Source organism: Physella acuta, unplaced genomic scaffold, assembly GCF_028476545.2.
Source record: "Physella acuta isolate Inbredline_101_S28 unplaced genomic scaffold, ASM2847654v3 ptg000429l, whole genome shotgun sequence".
NCBI classification, from domain to species: domain Eukaryota; kingdom Metazoa; phylum Mollusca; class Gastropoda; family Physidae; genus Physella; species Physella acuta.
The window spans coordinates 224,443-238,023 of NW_026731948.1; the positions used below are offsets into that span (position 1 = coordinate 224,443).

General features: G+C 40.6%; 1 protein-coding gene across 2 annotated transcripts in view; it reads right to left on the minus strand.

Annotated features, from left to right (window-relative positions):
- LOC131942856 (ras-related protein Rab-35) overlaps positions 1-13,542 on the minus strand; it is a 31,155-nt gene extending 17,613 nt beyond the window's left edge. The window contains exon 1 of one of the 2 annotated variants that reach the window (XM_059302813.1): positions 13,251-13,542. In XM_059302813.1, coding sequence (XP_059158796.1) covers positions 13,251-13,342 — 92 coding nt within the window. In that variant the 5' untranslated portion in view covers positions 13,343-13,542. Of the gene's footprint in view, positions 1-12,837; positions 12,968-13,250 lie in introns of those variants that run through there. The other variant, XM_059302816.1, reaches the window with a different exon arrangement.
- Positions 13,543-13,581: the final 39 nt, after the last annotated feature.

Below are 13,581 nucleotides of genomic sequence, written 5' to 3' on the forward strand. Positions count from 1 at the left end.
TACACACGAACTCATGCTGTGTTGGTGCATGGCACTGGTTAACTTTACACGGGAGGAGTTTGGTTTTTATTCCGCTTAAACGTGCAGCCAGTAGCACCGTTAACACTAACCCTAACCCAAGAACATCATTCCCTAAAAGAATAAACATATTTCCGAACCAGAATTTAACCTAAATCGTGTTTCATAGTCGGCGTGGTCGAGTCAGTAAAGGTTGCTAAACCGAAAAGTCTCGAGTTCGAACCCTCGGGCAGATGAGGCTTGTTAGCTGGGGACAGCCACTCTTCTAGGAGAGACAACTCCAAAATCAAACAACTGCTGCCTTGTAGTTTGTTCTTGGTTGGACAAAGGCTATGGAAGCAAATCCAAAAATAAAAGCAGGCTGAGACCGGAGTCAATGGCCTCAATGGCGCATAACCAGTTGACACGTAGCCTTAATTGTGCTGGAGGGGGATCCCTTCCAACACTAAATATAAGAACGAAGAAGAAGAAGAAGTCCTAACTCTATTTATGTCCATAAACCCAACACTCAGCGTTAATAAAATCCCAATCAGACATGCCCGTGGTAGAAGGGTAGAGCTAACGACTGCTAACCCGTAAGTCTCGAGTTCGGATCACGAGCTTGAGTCTGTAGGACGGCCCTGAGTCCACCCAGCTCTAATGGTATCCCTGGGTGGGGGGCATGTCCAGGAGGTTATTAACCGGGAACCGCTCTAAAGGGTTACTTGACTCACGAGAGAAAATACCACTGGGCATAGTACTGACCACACTGTCTTCTACCTAGCATGCTGAATTCATTGTAACAGATGAACTCTACTTCCTCTACCTCATCGATGTGTCATAGGCACGAACGGAAAAAAGACGAAAAGATGACGATCGGTCATACCATTTCAGCAGATGCAATAAGCCAACAGAACCACCAAAAAAAAAAAACAGAGTAAAACAATGTGTAAAACCCGTGCGCATGTTGACTCTATTCAAATCAAATTAGTAACACTAACAAGCAAACAAGGGAGGCCAACCTAATAACAAATGAGAACTAACATAAGTGGACTATAGAGATTTTCTTTTAACGTAACCTGTGAAGTGAAAGGGAGGTAAAACGAAATAAATATTCCACTTGATTAATGATTTTTCGGAATGGCCTTGTTTATTATTAAGTTAACATCCATGCTTTTTTTAAATTCAATTCCAAGGGAAGACTCATCACCCATTACTGCAGCAATTAGTAAATTAGGGCCTAATTGAAAACAACAAAGAAGTTCAACCAGAAAATATTTATCAAAGGTTGGAAGGGGGTACATGGGATGAACCATTTTTTAAACTGCGCTATGGGAGAGGTGACTCATGCAAAAAATTAACGCAAGGGAGTAGAGTTTGTGAATATCTAAAAAAAATGTTAAACAATTTTGTGAGTACACAAATAAAAGGTAAAAAAAAAAAAAGTCAGATAAGAGTTTTCTACCAGCTGCCTTCCTCCTTAACCTTTTGTCGTCTGTAGACATAGGGGTGTGAGGGGGGGGGGGTGTGTTAACGGTAATTGATGGTGCTATTGAGCTACCAGTAGGCTTGAGTATATGGTACGGGGTACTGTTCTTATGTTTAGTTGGGCTAACTGTAGGTTAGTAAATACTACGGTATTTGGGCTAACTCTAGGTTAGTAAATATTACGGTATTTTGGGCTATACGTAGGTGTAGGGCTTGTGTATAAGAAGGTATGTGTCGTTACGCTACCAGTGGGTTGGAATATGTGACTAGGATACCAATAGGTTTGTGCACTACCAAAGATTCCCATAAAACTTGGCAAAGTTAGCGTGAAACGTGAATCTTATGTGCGCGGCGTTCTAAAAGTCTTATACAAGGATTATGTATTTTACAAAATTACTACGCAGCAGGTTCAAAACTACTGCGCGGCCGCGCAACCCGCGCAACTTAGAGGCAACATTGTAGTAACACGTAATTAACCAAACTGTAGGCCCTCAAGTTTTATAGCGCTAATAGAAGTTGGTGTATAGGACTACCCATGTGTCTTCCTACTTTTCAAATTACCAAACTATTTAGAGGTCAGTGTTAAGACAATAGGCCGAGGTCAGTGTTAAGACAATAGGCCGAGGTCAGTGTTAAGACAATAGGCCGAGGTCAGTGTTAAGACAATAGGCCGAGGTCAGTGTTAAGACAATAGGCCGAGGTCAGTGTTAAGACAATAGGCCGAGGTCAGTGTTAAGACAATAGGCCGAGGTCAGTGTTAAGACAATAGGCCGAGGTCAGTGTTAAGACAATAGGCCGATGTCAGTGTTAAGACAATAGGCCGAGGTCAGTGTTAAGACAATAGGCCGAGGTCAGTGTTAAGACAATAGGCCGAGGTCAGTGTTAAGACAATAGGCCGAGGTCAGTGTTAAGGCCGATGTCAGTGTTAAGACAATAGGCCGATGTCAGTGTTAAGACAATAGGCCGAGGTCAGTGTTAAGACAATAGGCCGAGGTCAGTATTAAGGCCGAGGTCAGTGTTAAGGCCGAGGTCAGTGTTAAGACAATAGGCCGAGGTCAGTGTTAAGACAATAGGCCGAGGTCAGTATTAAGGCCGAGGTCAGTGTTAAGGCCGAGGTCAGTGTTAAGACAATAGGCCGAGGTCAGTGTTAAGGCCGAGGTCAGTGTTAAGGCCGAGGTCAGTGTTAAGGCCGAGGTCAGTGTTAAGAAAATAGGCCGAGGTCAGTGTTAAGACAATAGGCTGAGGTCAGTGTTAAGACAATAGGCCGAGGTCAGTGTTAAGACAATAGGCCGAGGTCAGTGTTGAGGCCGAGGTCAGTGTTAAGGCCGAGGTCAGTGTTAAGGCCGAGGTCAGTGTTAAGACAATAGGCCGAGGTCAGTGTTAAGACAATAGGCCGAGGTCAGTGTTAAGACAATAGGCCGAGGTCAGTGTTAAGACAATAGGCCGAGGTCAGTGTTAAGGCCGAGGTCAGTGTTAAGGCCGAGGTCAGTGTTAAGACCGAGTCAGTGTTAAGACAATAGGCCGAGGTCAGTGTTCAGACAATAGGCCGAGGTCAGTGTTAAGGTCGAGGTCAGTGTTAAGACAATAGGCCGAGGTCAGTGTTAAGACAATAGGCCGAGGTCAGTGTTAAGGCCGAGGTCAGTGTTAAGGCCGAGGTCAGTGTTAAGACAATAGGCCGAGGTCAGTGTTCAGACAATAGGCCGAGGTCAGTGTTAAGACAATAGGCCGAGGTCAGTGTTAAGACAATAGGCCGAGGTCAGTGTTAAGGCCGAGGTCAGTGTTAAGGCCGAGGTCAGTGTTAAGGCCGAGGTCAGTGTTAAGGCCGAGGTCAGTGTTAAGACAATAGGCCGAGGTCAGTATCAGATGAACTCTGTGTTTACATACAACTCCAGCCAAGCATGACTCAGTGTTGATACTTGATCACCGGCCCGACCGATTACATCCAGGTGCTACCAACATCACCTTCAGGGAAGTAGATTTTAAACCGCTCACCCACACCTGGTACTCGGCAACTGATTTTTTTTTTTACACAACCCCTTCTTACGGCCGTAACGAAAGCTTTAGTTAGACTCTAGAGATGTGTAGAGATGGTCGCTTTTTTTTAGACATAGCAACATTTTAAGAGAGAAAAACTAAAAGAAAAAAAGTTAATGTTCAGTCTTTCTTTAGAGAATACATTGACACGCAACAAAACAAAACCAAAATAATAAAAAAACTAAATTCTATTCCTCATTTACATAACATTTTTAAAGAGTAAAAAATAATAGTAATAATAAGAATAACGAGGGAAAAAAACCAAAGTACTGTTTAGTCCATGAAATGTAAGTTCATTCACAATGTGTCAGTAGTACATAGTTCACCCAGCTTCAATGTGTAGGCTACTTATTTCAAGTTAGGAAAATGAAAGGCGTATATTACCTTAAAATAAGTAACAGGGTAATCACTTCCACTGCAACACGAACGACACCAAACAACACACACACACAAGCAAGGAAGGTGGGCTTTTACTCCCAGAAAATCCCATTAGTAATCAGGTAATGATGCATGTCCATGTTGATACACAGGTAGATTACAGTACTGGAACAATCTGGAGTTCCAGCGTGCATGCACGTGATAAATGGACAGGTCCATGCAGATAGGAAGTGGCGAGTAAAGATAGCTTAATGGTTTCTGGCTAGTCAGTTCGGGTAGAGAGAGACGAGTTGAACTATAGGTAACAGTGATGTAAACTTTTGGTGTCTGACCAGCCTATTCAGATATGGAGAGACGAGTAATTATGTAACTTAATGGTGTCTGACTAGTCAGTTTGGATAGGGAGAGACGATTTGAACTGTAGGTAACAGTGATGTAAACAGTCTATTCAGGATAGGGATAGACTATTTGAACTATAGGTAACAGTGATGTAAACAGTCTATTCAGGATAGGGAGAGACTATTTGAACTATAGGTAACAGTGATGTAAACAGTCTATTCAGATATGGAGAAACCAGTAAGTAACTGCAGAAAAGAAAAATGACAGAAAGCTTGCTTTTATTTTTCGAATATATGTATATACATTACCCCCCTCCTCCCACCTTCCATACAGTAGGACACTGATTATGTAGACACATTACAGGGGTTGTATCCAACTATAAACTGATACAAGCTAATCAAAGATCTTTACCTATCACAAGACTACACAATTGGTATGTCAGAGAGGATAAAAACACCGAGCCAAATATCCAATGCTATATAACATCGTTGAGTTGCTGGCACTAGTTCACACAGAACAAGATCTTGAGACTTGGTGTTTGATGTACCGTGAGTACACGGCCAACTTCCCACACAGAACAAGGAGGTCTTGAGACTTGGTGTCTGATGTAGAGTACATGGCCAACTTCCCAGACTGGTACAATTACAGGTGATGAAAGTTTTAGTAGTTAGGATAGATGGAAGCGATTGCTATGTCAATTTTTTTATGTTTGTGCCTGGTATTTCAACAGCTGTGGTTGGTAGCTGGTTTTTTGGGAGATGTGGTTGGTAGCTGGTTTTATGGGACTTGTAGTTGGTAGCTGGTTTTATGGGAGCTGTGGTTGGTAGCTGGTTTTGTTTTATGGGAGCTGTAGTTGGTAGCTGGTTTTATGGAAGCTGTGGTTGGTAGCTGGTTTTGTTTTATGGGAGCTGTAGTTGGTAGCTGGTTTTTTGGGAGATGTGGTTGGTAGCTGGTTTTATGGGACTTGTAGTTGGTAGCTGGTTTTATGGAAGCTGTGGTTGGTAGCTGGTTTTGTTTTATGGGAGCTGTAGTTGGTAGCTGGTTTTATGGGAGCTGTGGTTGGTAGCTGGTTTTATGGGAGCTGTAGTTGGTAGCTGGTTTTATGGGAGCTGTAGTTGGTAGCTGGTTTTATGGGAGCTGTAGTTGGTAGCTGGTTTTATGGGAGCTGTGGTTGGTAGCTGGTTTTATGGTAGCTGTAGTTGGTAGCTGGTTTTATGGGAACTGTGGTTGGTAGCTGGTTTTATGGGAACTGTGGTTGGTAGCTGGTTTTATGGGAACTGTGGTTGGTAGCTGGTTTTATGGGAGTTGTGGTTGGTAGCTGAGCTGTTTTTATGTAAGCTGTGGTTGGTACCTGGTTTTATGGGAGCTGTAGTTGGTAGCTGGTATTGGTTTTTTATGGGAGCTATAGTTGGTAACTGGTTTTATGGGAGCTGTGTTTGGTAGCTGGTTTTGTTTTATGCGAGCTGTGGTTGGTAGCTGGTTTTATGGGAGCTGGTTTTATGGGAGCTGTAGTTGGTAGCTGGTTTTATGGGAGCTGTGGTTGGTAGCTGGTTTTATGGGAGCTGGTTTTATGGGAGCTGTAGTTGGTAGCTGGTTTTATGGGAGCTGTAGTTGGTAGCTGGGCAGTTTTTATGGAACCTATGGTTGGTACTTTAGTAGCCAAATTTATGGAAGCTGTGGTAGGGAGGAGTGCTGGTCTTTGAGGGAGCTGTAACCTTTATCCCTACCGTACCCAATCACCACATATACGGGCCTTGAGAATAAGCAGCCCTTGGCTGTAGTAGGGGCCTGTTCTCTGATAAAATCAGGCCATCCCCCATCCCATCCAAAAATTTTCCTACCCCGGAAGTCTTGTCTTCTAAGCAAGATGTGAGCGATTACACAAAGTCTCCCGCCAACTTGAACACATCAAACAATACACGGCGCTCATGCGTAATACGTCACAGCCAATCAAATCACATCAACTCGCGCCTCACCCAGACAACGCCCTCCCTTTCATGTTTTCCTTATCCTCAAAGCAAACGGTGAACACCTACGATGACGAATGATAGGGAATTCCCGACCATATCATCAACAAAAGGCAGAAACAGGTTATAATAATAACGCGGTGTCTGACGGTCATATCTATCAATACAATGTGTTTTCTATTCAATGACTCATCGTGAGATATCTTATTAGATCTACATCCTTTTTAAATAGATCTACATCCTTGTGTTTTTAAGGGGGGGGGGGGGAGAGGGTCTTACAAATAATCTATAGTAGTCCATAACACAAAAAATGAGTGGGTTTTTTAAATAAATCGGCTACGTTTAATTTACAGTATAGTTCATTGCAACGATGCTATTAAGAGTACAACTAATATCAAATCACATCTAACTAAGTATAGCTATAAAAAAATTAAATTAGCGTTTAGGTATCTTATTACTGTTTGGCACCTTCTATTTATGTTAAAACACGCACTTCTAAAATAAATAATTAGAAAGGAGTTTTAAATACATTTGAAACTTTAATTTTTTACCCTATTTAAAGACCTGATGTATGGTCAGCAAAAGATATAAAATATCTCGTTGTCAAGGGGCTATTTATTTCTATAAAAAAATGAACGGTAAACAATGGCGGCTGTCCGGTACATACGATCCACCATCAAATGGAACGCAAGATGAATGCGCACTAAGTTGGGAGCCGCTGCGTGTTTCCGCTCTGTTAGGTCCCGAAAGGCCACCCGTCCCCGCACGTTTTATTTTCCTAATGTGGCATTTGTTTTGTGGGCACGGGACGGCAAGCAAATCCCGGGGTGTAACAACAGTGGAGGGGGGTGTTAGGTTTTTTGTGTAAACATTGAGGGGTGCTGAAATGTACCATATACTGCCGGAAACATTAACATTACGGGACGGAACACACGTTTTTATTAACTTCAATTTTGCATTAGCGATACCTGCATATTCGGATTGCTAGTTTCGCCGATATTTCTAGCCCAAGCCTAACACTAACCCTAGATTAAATCTAATCTAACCCTATAAATAACAGTGAATACATTCATTAAATTGTGCGGGTACGACTAAACTGTGCCTTTAAAAATGCGCAAAGGAAAAGTGCGCATACAGAAAACATCGCAAATACAAATTCATGACACTAATAATATACTTTCTATAAGTCATATTTCGTTGAAAAAGGCTTTTTTTATACTACAATGTACATGTGTTCCTTCGTTGCTAACGTCTTTAATTTATTGTCTCTGTTAAACCTGGCAGTTATGAATGTCCGACGGTTGTTGCTACATTAATTAATTACATTCGTCTACTATACAGCCACAATAATTCTAGCTAAAAATAAAACCACAACCAAAGCGCAATACAGAACCGTAACTCTGTCCTGACCAGAATTAAAGGGAAAGCACCGAACAGCGTGGTATTGCATTACATGATAGACAACTGCAGGCTACAGGTGCCAGAACCGCTCTGCTAAATGAGGTCACAACTTCCGAGTCGCTGACACGACGCCAACTAAACCAAAAGGTTAAGAATTCTCAACAAGCGGAACAAAGAACCACGACTCTTACAACTACTGGATGACATCATAAGGTGGAGTTACCGCCTTTTAAGTCGGGTATTTCTATTACTGCCAGATTTAAGTTCAGCTTTAGTTTACTTGGAGGTGAAAAGCTCTCAGAACATGCAGCTTTATGAGATTATGATATAAAATTATCAAATTGAAAAGGTTTTCGAGAAATAGAAAATAAAAGTACCACTTCCGGTTACCGTAAACCATAAAAAGTTGAAAGATATCTACGTATACGATATGAAATTTCGTCCGCCTAACTGAAACGTTACTCAAGTTACCTCACACACACACACACACATATACACACACACGACTAAAATATACACATACAGACATGACCAGAATTTCTCCCAGGCATCTCTTTCGCCCCCCCCCCCCCCCCCGAAAAATTCTACCGCCCCTCCCCCCCCCCCTCCCGAACGAAATGAAATTTATATAGAAAATATATACTTTTAACAGTGTCCGCCCCCCCCCCCCCCCGAAAAAAGTCTACCGCCCCCCCCCCCCCCAAAATTTCAAGTGCCCCCCCCCCCCCGGGAGAAACACTGGACATGACTGCAAAACTGTTGTTTTTTTCCAGACAAAGGAAGGTGTAAACCGTCACAAATCTAGATTTCGATTTTTCGCACGCTTGCAAATATACCAGAAAGTAAATAAATAATCCCCAGTAACAGACGTTTTACTAACAAAGTGCACTGCCAATCAAGTAGCGCACCAATTCGCACCGTCCTTCAGCACTAGAGATTTATCATATGGGGGGGGGGGGGGGATATAAACTCGGCAAGGCCACCCCCCCCCCCCCCCCCACACACACCAGGTGTGGAGCTAGAAAAGAAAAAATAACTCTCTAGTGTTGTAGAAATGTGCGTGCAGCCCTTTCATCTTAAAACAATCACGTGAGACGTCAGATTGCGCTTTCTTGTGGTACCAGTACTGTACCTTGTTGGGGTGGAGGGGGGTGGTCTACCCAGATGCCCGGGGTAACCAGGGGTGCCATTTTAAAGTTGCCGAGAAGTTCAAGGAAACGCTCGTATGACGTAGTGTTGCGGCGATTGAAGCTGAGTCTGGATAGCTGAGCACAGCACGAGGGTTTTAAAACTATGTTCACTTTAAGATGTGCATAATGGATAATGGTGCAGTAAATCTTGGGTTGGGATAGGGTTAATGAAGCAAGACTGGCCAAAATAGCCCCGCCGTCTTATAGTTTTAACACGTATCTAATCTTAAGAGTTTAATCAAAGAAATCAGACGGTGCAAACAATCTACACGAAGCCTCCTGCCTTACTTGTATTTTACCGTACCACACGCAACACCCAACAAAGAAAGCGTGATTTCCTGATGAAATCCTGGCTAAAATCCATTTAATTAGCTTCAGAGGTGTAATGGATACTGAAATTAATGTATGGGATATTCTCTAATATATAAAAGAGCTGTGATTACAATTTGGCATTGCCATAAATTGAATAATTAGGCTTTTTAAATTATAGCTGTGATTTAGCATTGCCAATAAAGAATATTCTCACATACTCTCCCACCCAACTTACCTTAACCGTAAACTTAACTAGGTCACGTCTGCTGGCCCACTTTATGTTTAACCGTTAATTTTCATTTGCTTCGCCCAAACTGAAAGTTGTTTTTTTCTAAGGTGCATAACACCGCTCCATGCATTAGATCTATCTAATATCTAAGCCAGGTGAAGTAAAAATGTTTTTTTTAAATCATTATCAGTGCCTGAATAAATTCCTAGACTGAAATAATGATAGCTTTCTAACTAATTTAAATTAAAATTTAATGCATTGCGTTTACGAAAATCGAAATGATTATAATCATCGAAGTTATTAAATGTGTATTATTTAATAACCATATTACAATACCACTGAAAATGGGGACGGCGTGGCCTAGCCTTAGAGAACTAGACGAGTTCGAAACCGTGTTCTAAGTCATTAGAATGTGATTGAGTCCACCATGACCTGATGGGTACCTAACCCACGTTAGGGAAACAAAGGCGGCTGAGCATAGTGCTGACCACATAACTCCACCAAGCCCTGATGGGTACCCAACTCACGTTAGGGAAACAAAGGCGGCTGAGCATAGTGCTGACCACATAACTCCACCAAGCCCTGATGGGTACCCAACTCACGTTAGGGAAACAAAGGCGGCTGAGCATAATGCTGACCACACAATTCCGTCATAAGCCGAAGTCTCTGAAGCAGATGAACTCTACTTCATCTGCCCCATGCATGTGTCTTGGGCACGAAGGGGAAAAGATAACTATACTGAAATAATTTCCAACACAGGTATTAACTAAGAGAAGCCCCAGAGGAACCGGCAATTTAGTGGCCGTTAAAAAAAACTATAACTATTGCAGACGTTACTCCTAGAGAGTATTACGTCTGTACGAGTTAAAGCTGAACGTGCGTAGTTTAAAATGTCACATACGCTCTAAGTAGGAAGATTTTTTTTTTTTTTTTACATAAAGCGGGATGGGTTTGTATCAACAATTTTAAAATATTTCAACTGAACCTATTGGAGTAAAAAAATATGTTTACAGATGAAATGTTACCTTAGCCAATCGAGGTATTTAATCTCGTTGTGGGCATCCTGTTGTATGAATGAGCGAGACCTACACAGACAAAACATTGTGGGGGAATAGGCACACTCAGTGAAAATACCCACACAGTATCGGCCCCCACGCCACACACAATATTTGGCCAGTGTAGACCACGGAGCTTATATACGTGACCGGTCCAGTTGTGTGACTCAATCCACAGATAATCGATAGTTCTGTGAGTCAGCTGGTACGGGGGTGTGGGGCCAAACTCCGTACATGCTTACTCAGCTAACTCAGGGGCATAGGGCACTCGTTCATTTTGGGGCATGGGGTATTCGTTCATTGGGGGCATAGGGCACTAGTTCATAGGGGCATAGGGCACTCGTTCATTGTGGGCATAGGGCACTCGTTTATTGGGAGCAAAGGGCACTAACCTCTGCTAACCTGTGTGTGTCTGAGTGGGTGGGGGTATTTGTTAAATTGAGACACATGGCATTAATCAGCATATTAGTGGGGTTAGAGTAAACCCTCATAACTTGGGGGAGGGGGGAGGGACATTCGTTAACTAGGGTACAGGAGATTAATCTCAGCTTATTCATTGTTTTCATCGGGCTAAGAGTATTAAACCCTTCCAACTTGGGGTAAGTATTTGCTATCTGGGGCATTAGACTCAGTTTAGAGGACATGGACAGTCAAGTCACCTTAGAATAGAATTTTATTTCACAAATCACTAACAGGCTCACTCATTCAAAGGAAAGGATCTTTCACTCTGTTCACAGTAATGTAGTGAGTGGACTACATGTAATAATAATAAAATAATAAATTACTAACTAGACATTATTAATAAAGTTAAGTGAAGTTCCCCTTCCAATCCTGACAGTCTATGGGGTAAGTGAAGTAGAGTTCACCTGTTTCTGTGAACTCTGCATTTGAAGGGATAGTGTGGTCAGCACTATGCCCAGCCGACTTTACTTTCCTTTACGTGAGTTAGATATCCATCAGAGTTGGGTGGACTTAGGGACGGTCTACTGAATTGAACTCAGATTTAAACTCAAGCCTAATGGGTTAGCAGTCTAGCTCTCTACCACTAGGCCACTCCGTCCCTGGTTATTGTTAATATTAAAATACCATATAGATAGAGTAGGGCCTAATAGTTGCAGTACTGAACATAGGAACCTTGTATTATTATTACTCTTAGATAATAGGTCTATTATTAGTACTAATATTATAGGCAACTTATAAAGATCTAGAATCACATTATCTGAACCCCCCCCCCCTTTATCATACATCATTAACGGACGACACCTCAGTAATTTAATTAATAATTAACTTATGTATCATACTGTATCTAATTAATTTTTAACATAAGAAGTCATATTAATTAATTAATTTAATATTACCTTTTATTCTGCTATTTATAAATAATATATAATAATTAAGTTTAGCAGGCTAATTTAACTATATTAACTTTAGATTAGGAACAGACAGTAATAATTATTACTTTATTGTTTACTTGGCTACTTATTATTAATATATTATTAAGTTAAGTAGGCTATTTGAGTATATTAATAGAGTAATAGACAGTTATATTTAATATTTAATTAATAGATTTTTGTAAGTAGAAGTAGCCCACTGCACTGGCAAGAAGTGTAGAACTTCAGTGAAGGGGGTAATGATAATGTAATGCGTAGGATGTAGGGTAGAGTGTGCGCCATCATTTCATCAGCTTTTCTCATTAGTGCTCAAGACAAATGGGGCAGATGAAGCAGAGTTTATCTGACCTCGGCATATAATATTAATTTATTAAAAAAGGAGATAGACTAATCAGTACTCAATCTATGTTATGCCATATTTGACTGTCTTAATTTCATTCAGTTACCCATTAGAGCAGAGTGGATTTAGGAACATCCTACTAACTTGTGTCTGGAATTCAAACACAAGACATTTGGGTTGCAGTCGTGCACTCTACCAAGCGACTATGCCCTCCCATGATCAGATCAAGTGGGTGTAGGGCATAATAGGGTGTAGTTATAGAGAACTGTACGGTATTAACTGTATGTACTATGTAGATTGTAGATCTAGTTAAATGTAGTATAGAGAAATGTAATCTGTAGATCAATTACTTGTAATGTAAGAGAGTCAGATATAGTCTTACACTTACTTACAGTCTTACAGTTGAGTAACAGTACTGCACTGAGTAATTCTTAAGTAATTCTTAAGTTAGTTAATAATTAATAATTAAGTTAATAAATAATTTTTAGAATCCCAGTGTGAAGTGTGAGTGTTTGTTGTTTCAGTTAGAATCTAGTAGTAAGTAGAGTCTAGTAGTAGAGTAATTAGATCTAGTAAGTTAGTTCACTCTAGCTAGCGTACTGAGTCTTTCTGTCAGACTATGAGAGTCTGAGACTGGGCAGTACCGATTAATCTACTACTCAGTCACTACTTCATCAGCAGGTAAGTCGTAACAAATCAAAATGTAAAAGTCTTACCTTTACCACAAAGAAAAAGATCATCGTTAAATATTTACATTATAACACAGATGTAGAGTGATAATATCAAATATCCGAATAATATCAGTTTCTATACTTTAAACTTTAAACGCAGTTAAGTTGCACTGAAGATAAATAATAGTCTATTTATAATTAAACCAGGGGAAACTACTCTCAAATCTATTTCAGTGCATTTTGTTTTCGCTTTTTTTTTTTTTTTTTTTTTTTTTTTTTTAATATTTTGTGTATGACTATCACCTAAGATACGTAGATCTATCTTTAATGAATCCACATGGAAGTTTTCACAAGGGGAAAAAGCTTCTATTGTGTTTAATATCACACAGTTTACATGTCGGCTTCTCTTCTAAATTAAGAAAATGAAAAAGAAAATTTGAAAAAGATGCGCTACTTACTTAGTGGAGACCGTTGAAAATTTTCTGGCCACTCCATTGTTGGCTGGGTATGTTGTTATGATAACCGTTCCTTCGTCCGAATCAGAATCCATGGCCTGCCAATACTATTTAAACTAAATACACTGTTCCTTAATCAAGAGTCTTTGATAAGTCTCCGACAAGTTGTGCTAATCTATCCATAGCGTGAAAACTTAGTTAATAATAAGCCAAATAACAAGAATGAATGCTCCAATGTAAATTTTGAAAAGGGATATTGTTAGAACTTAATATAGGCTAATTCGTTTTTAATTGAACTATTGCATTACCTAAAGAAAATATTTTAAAATACAAC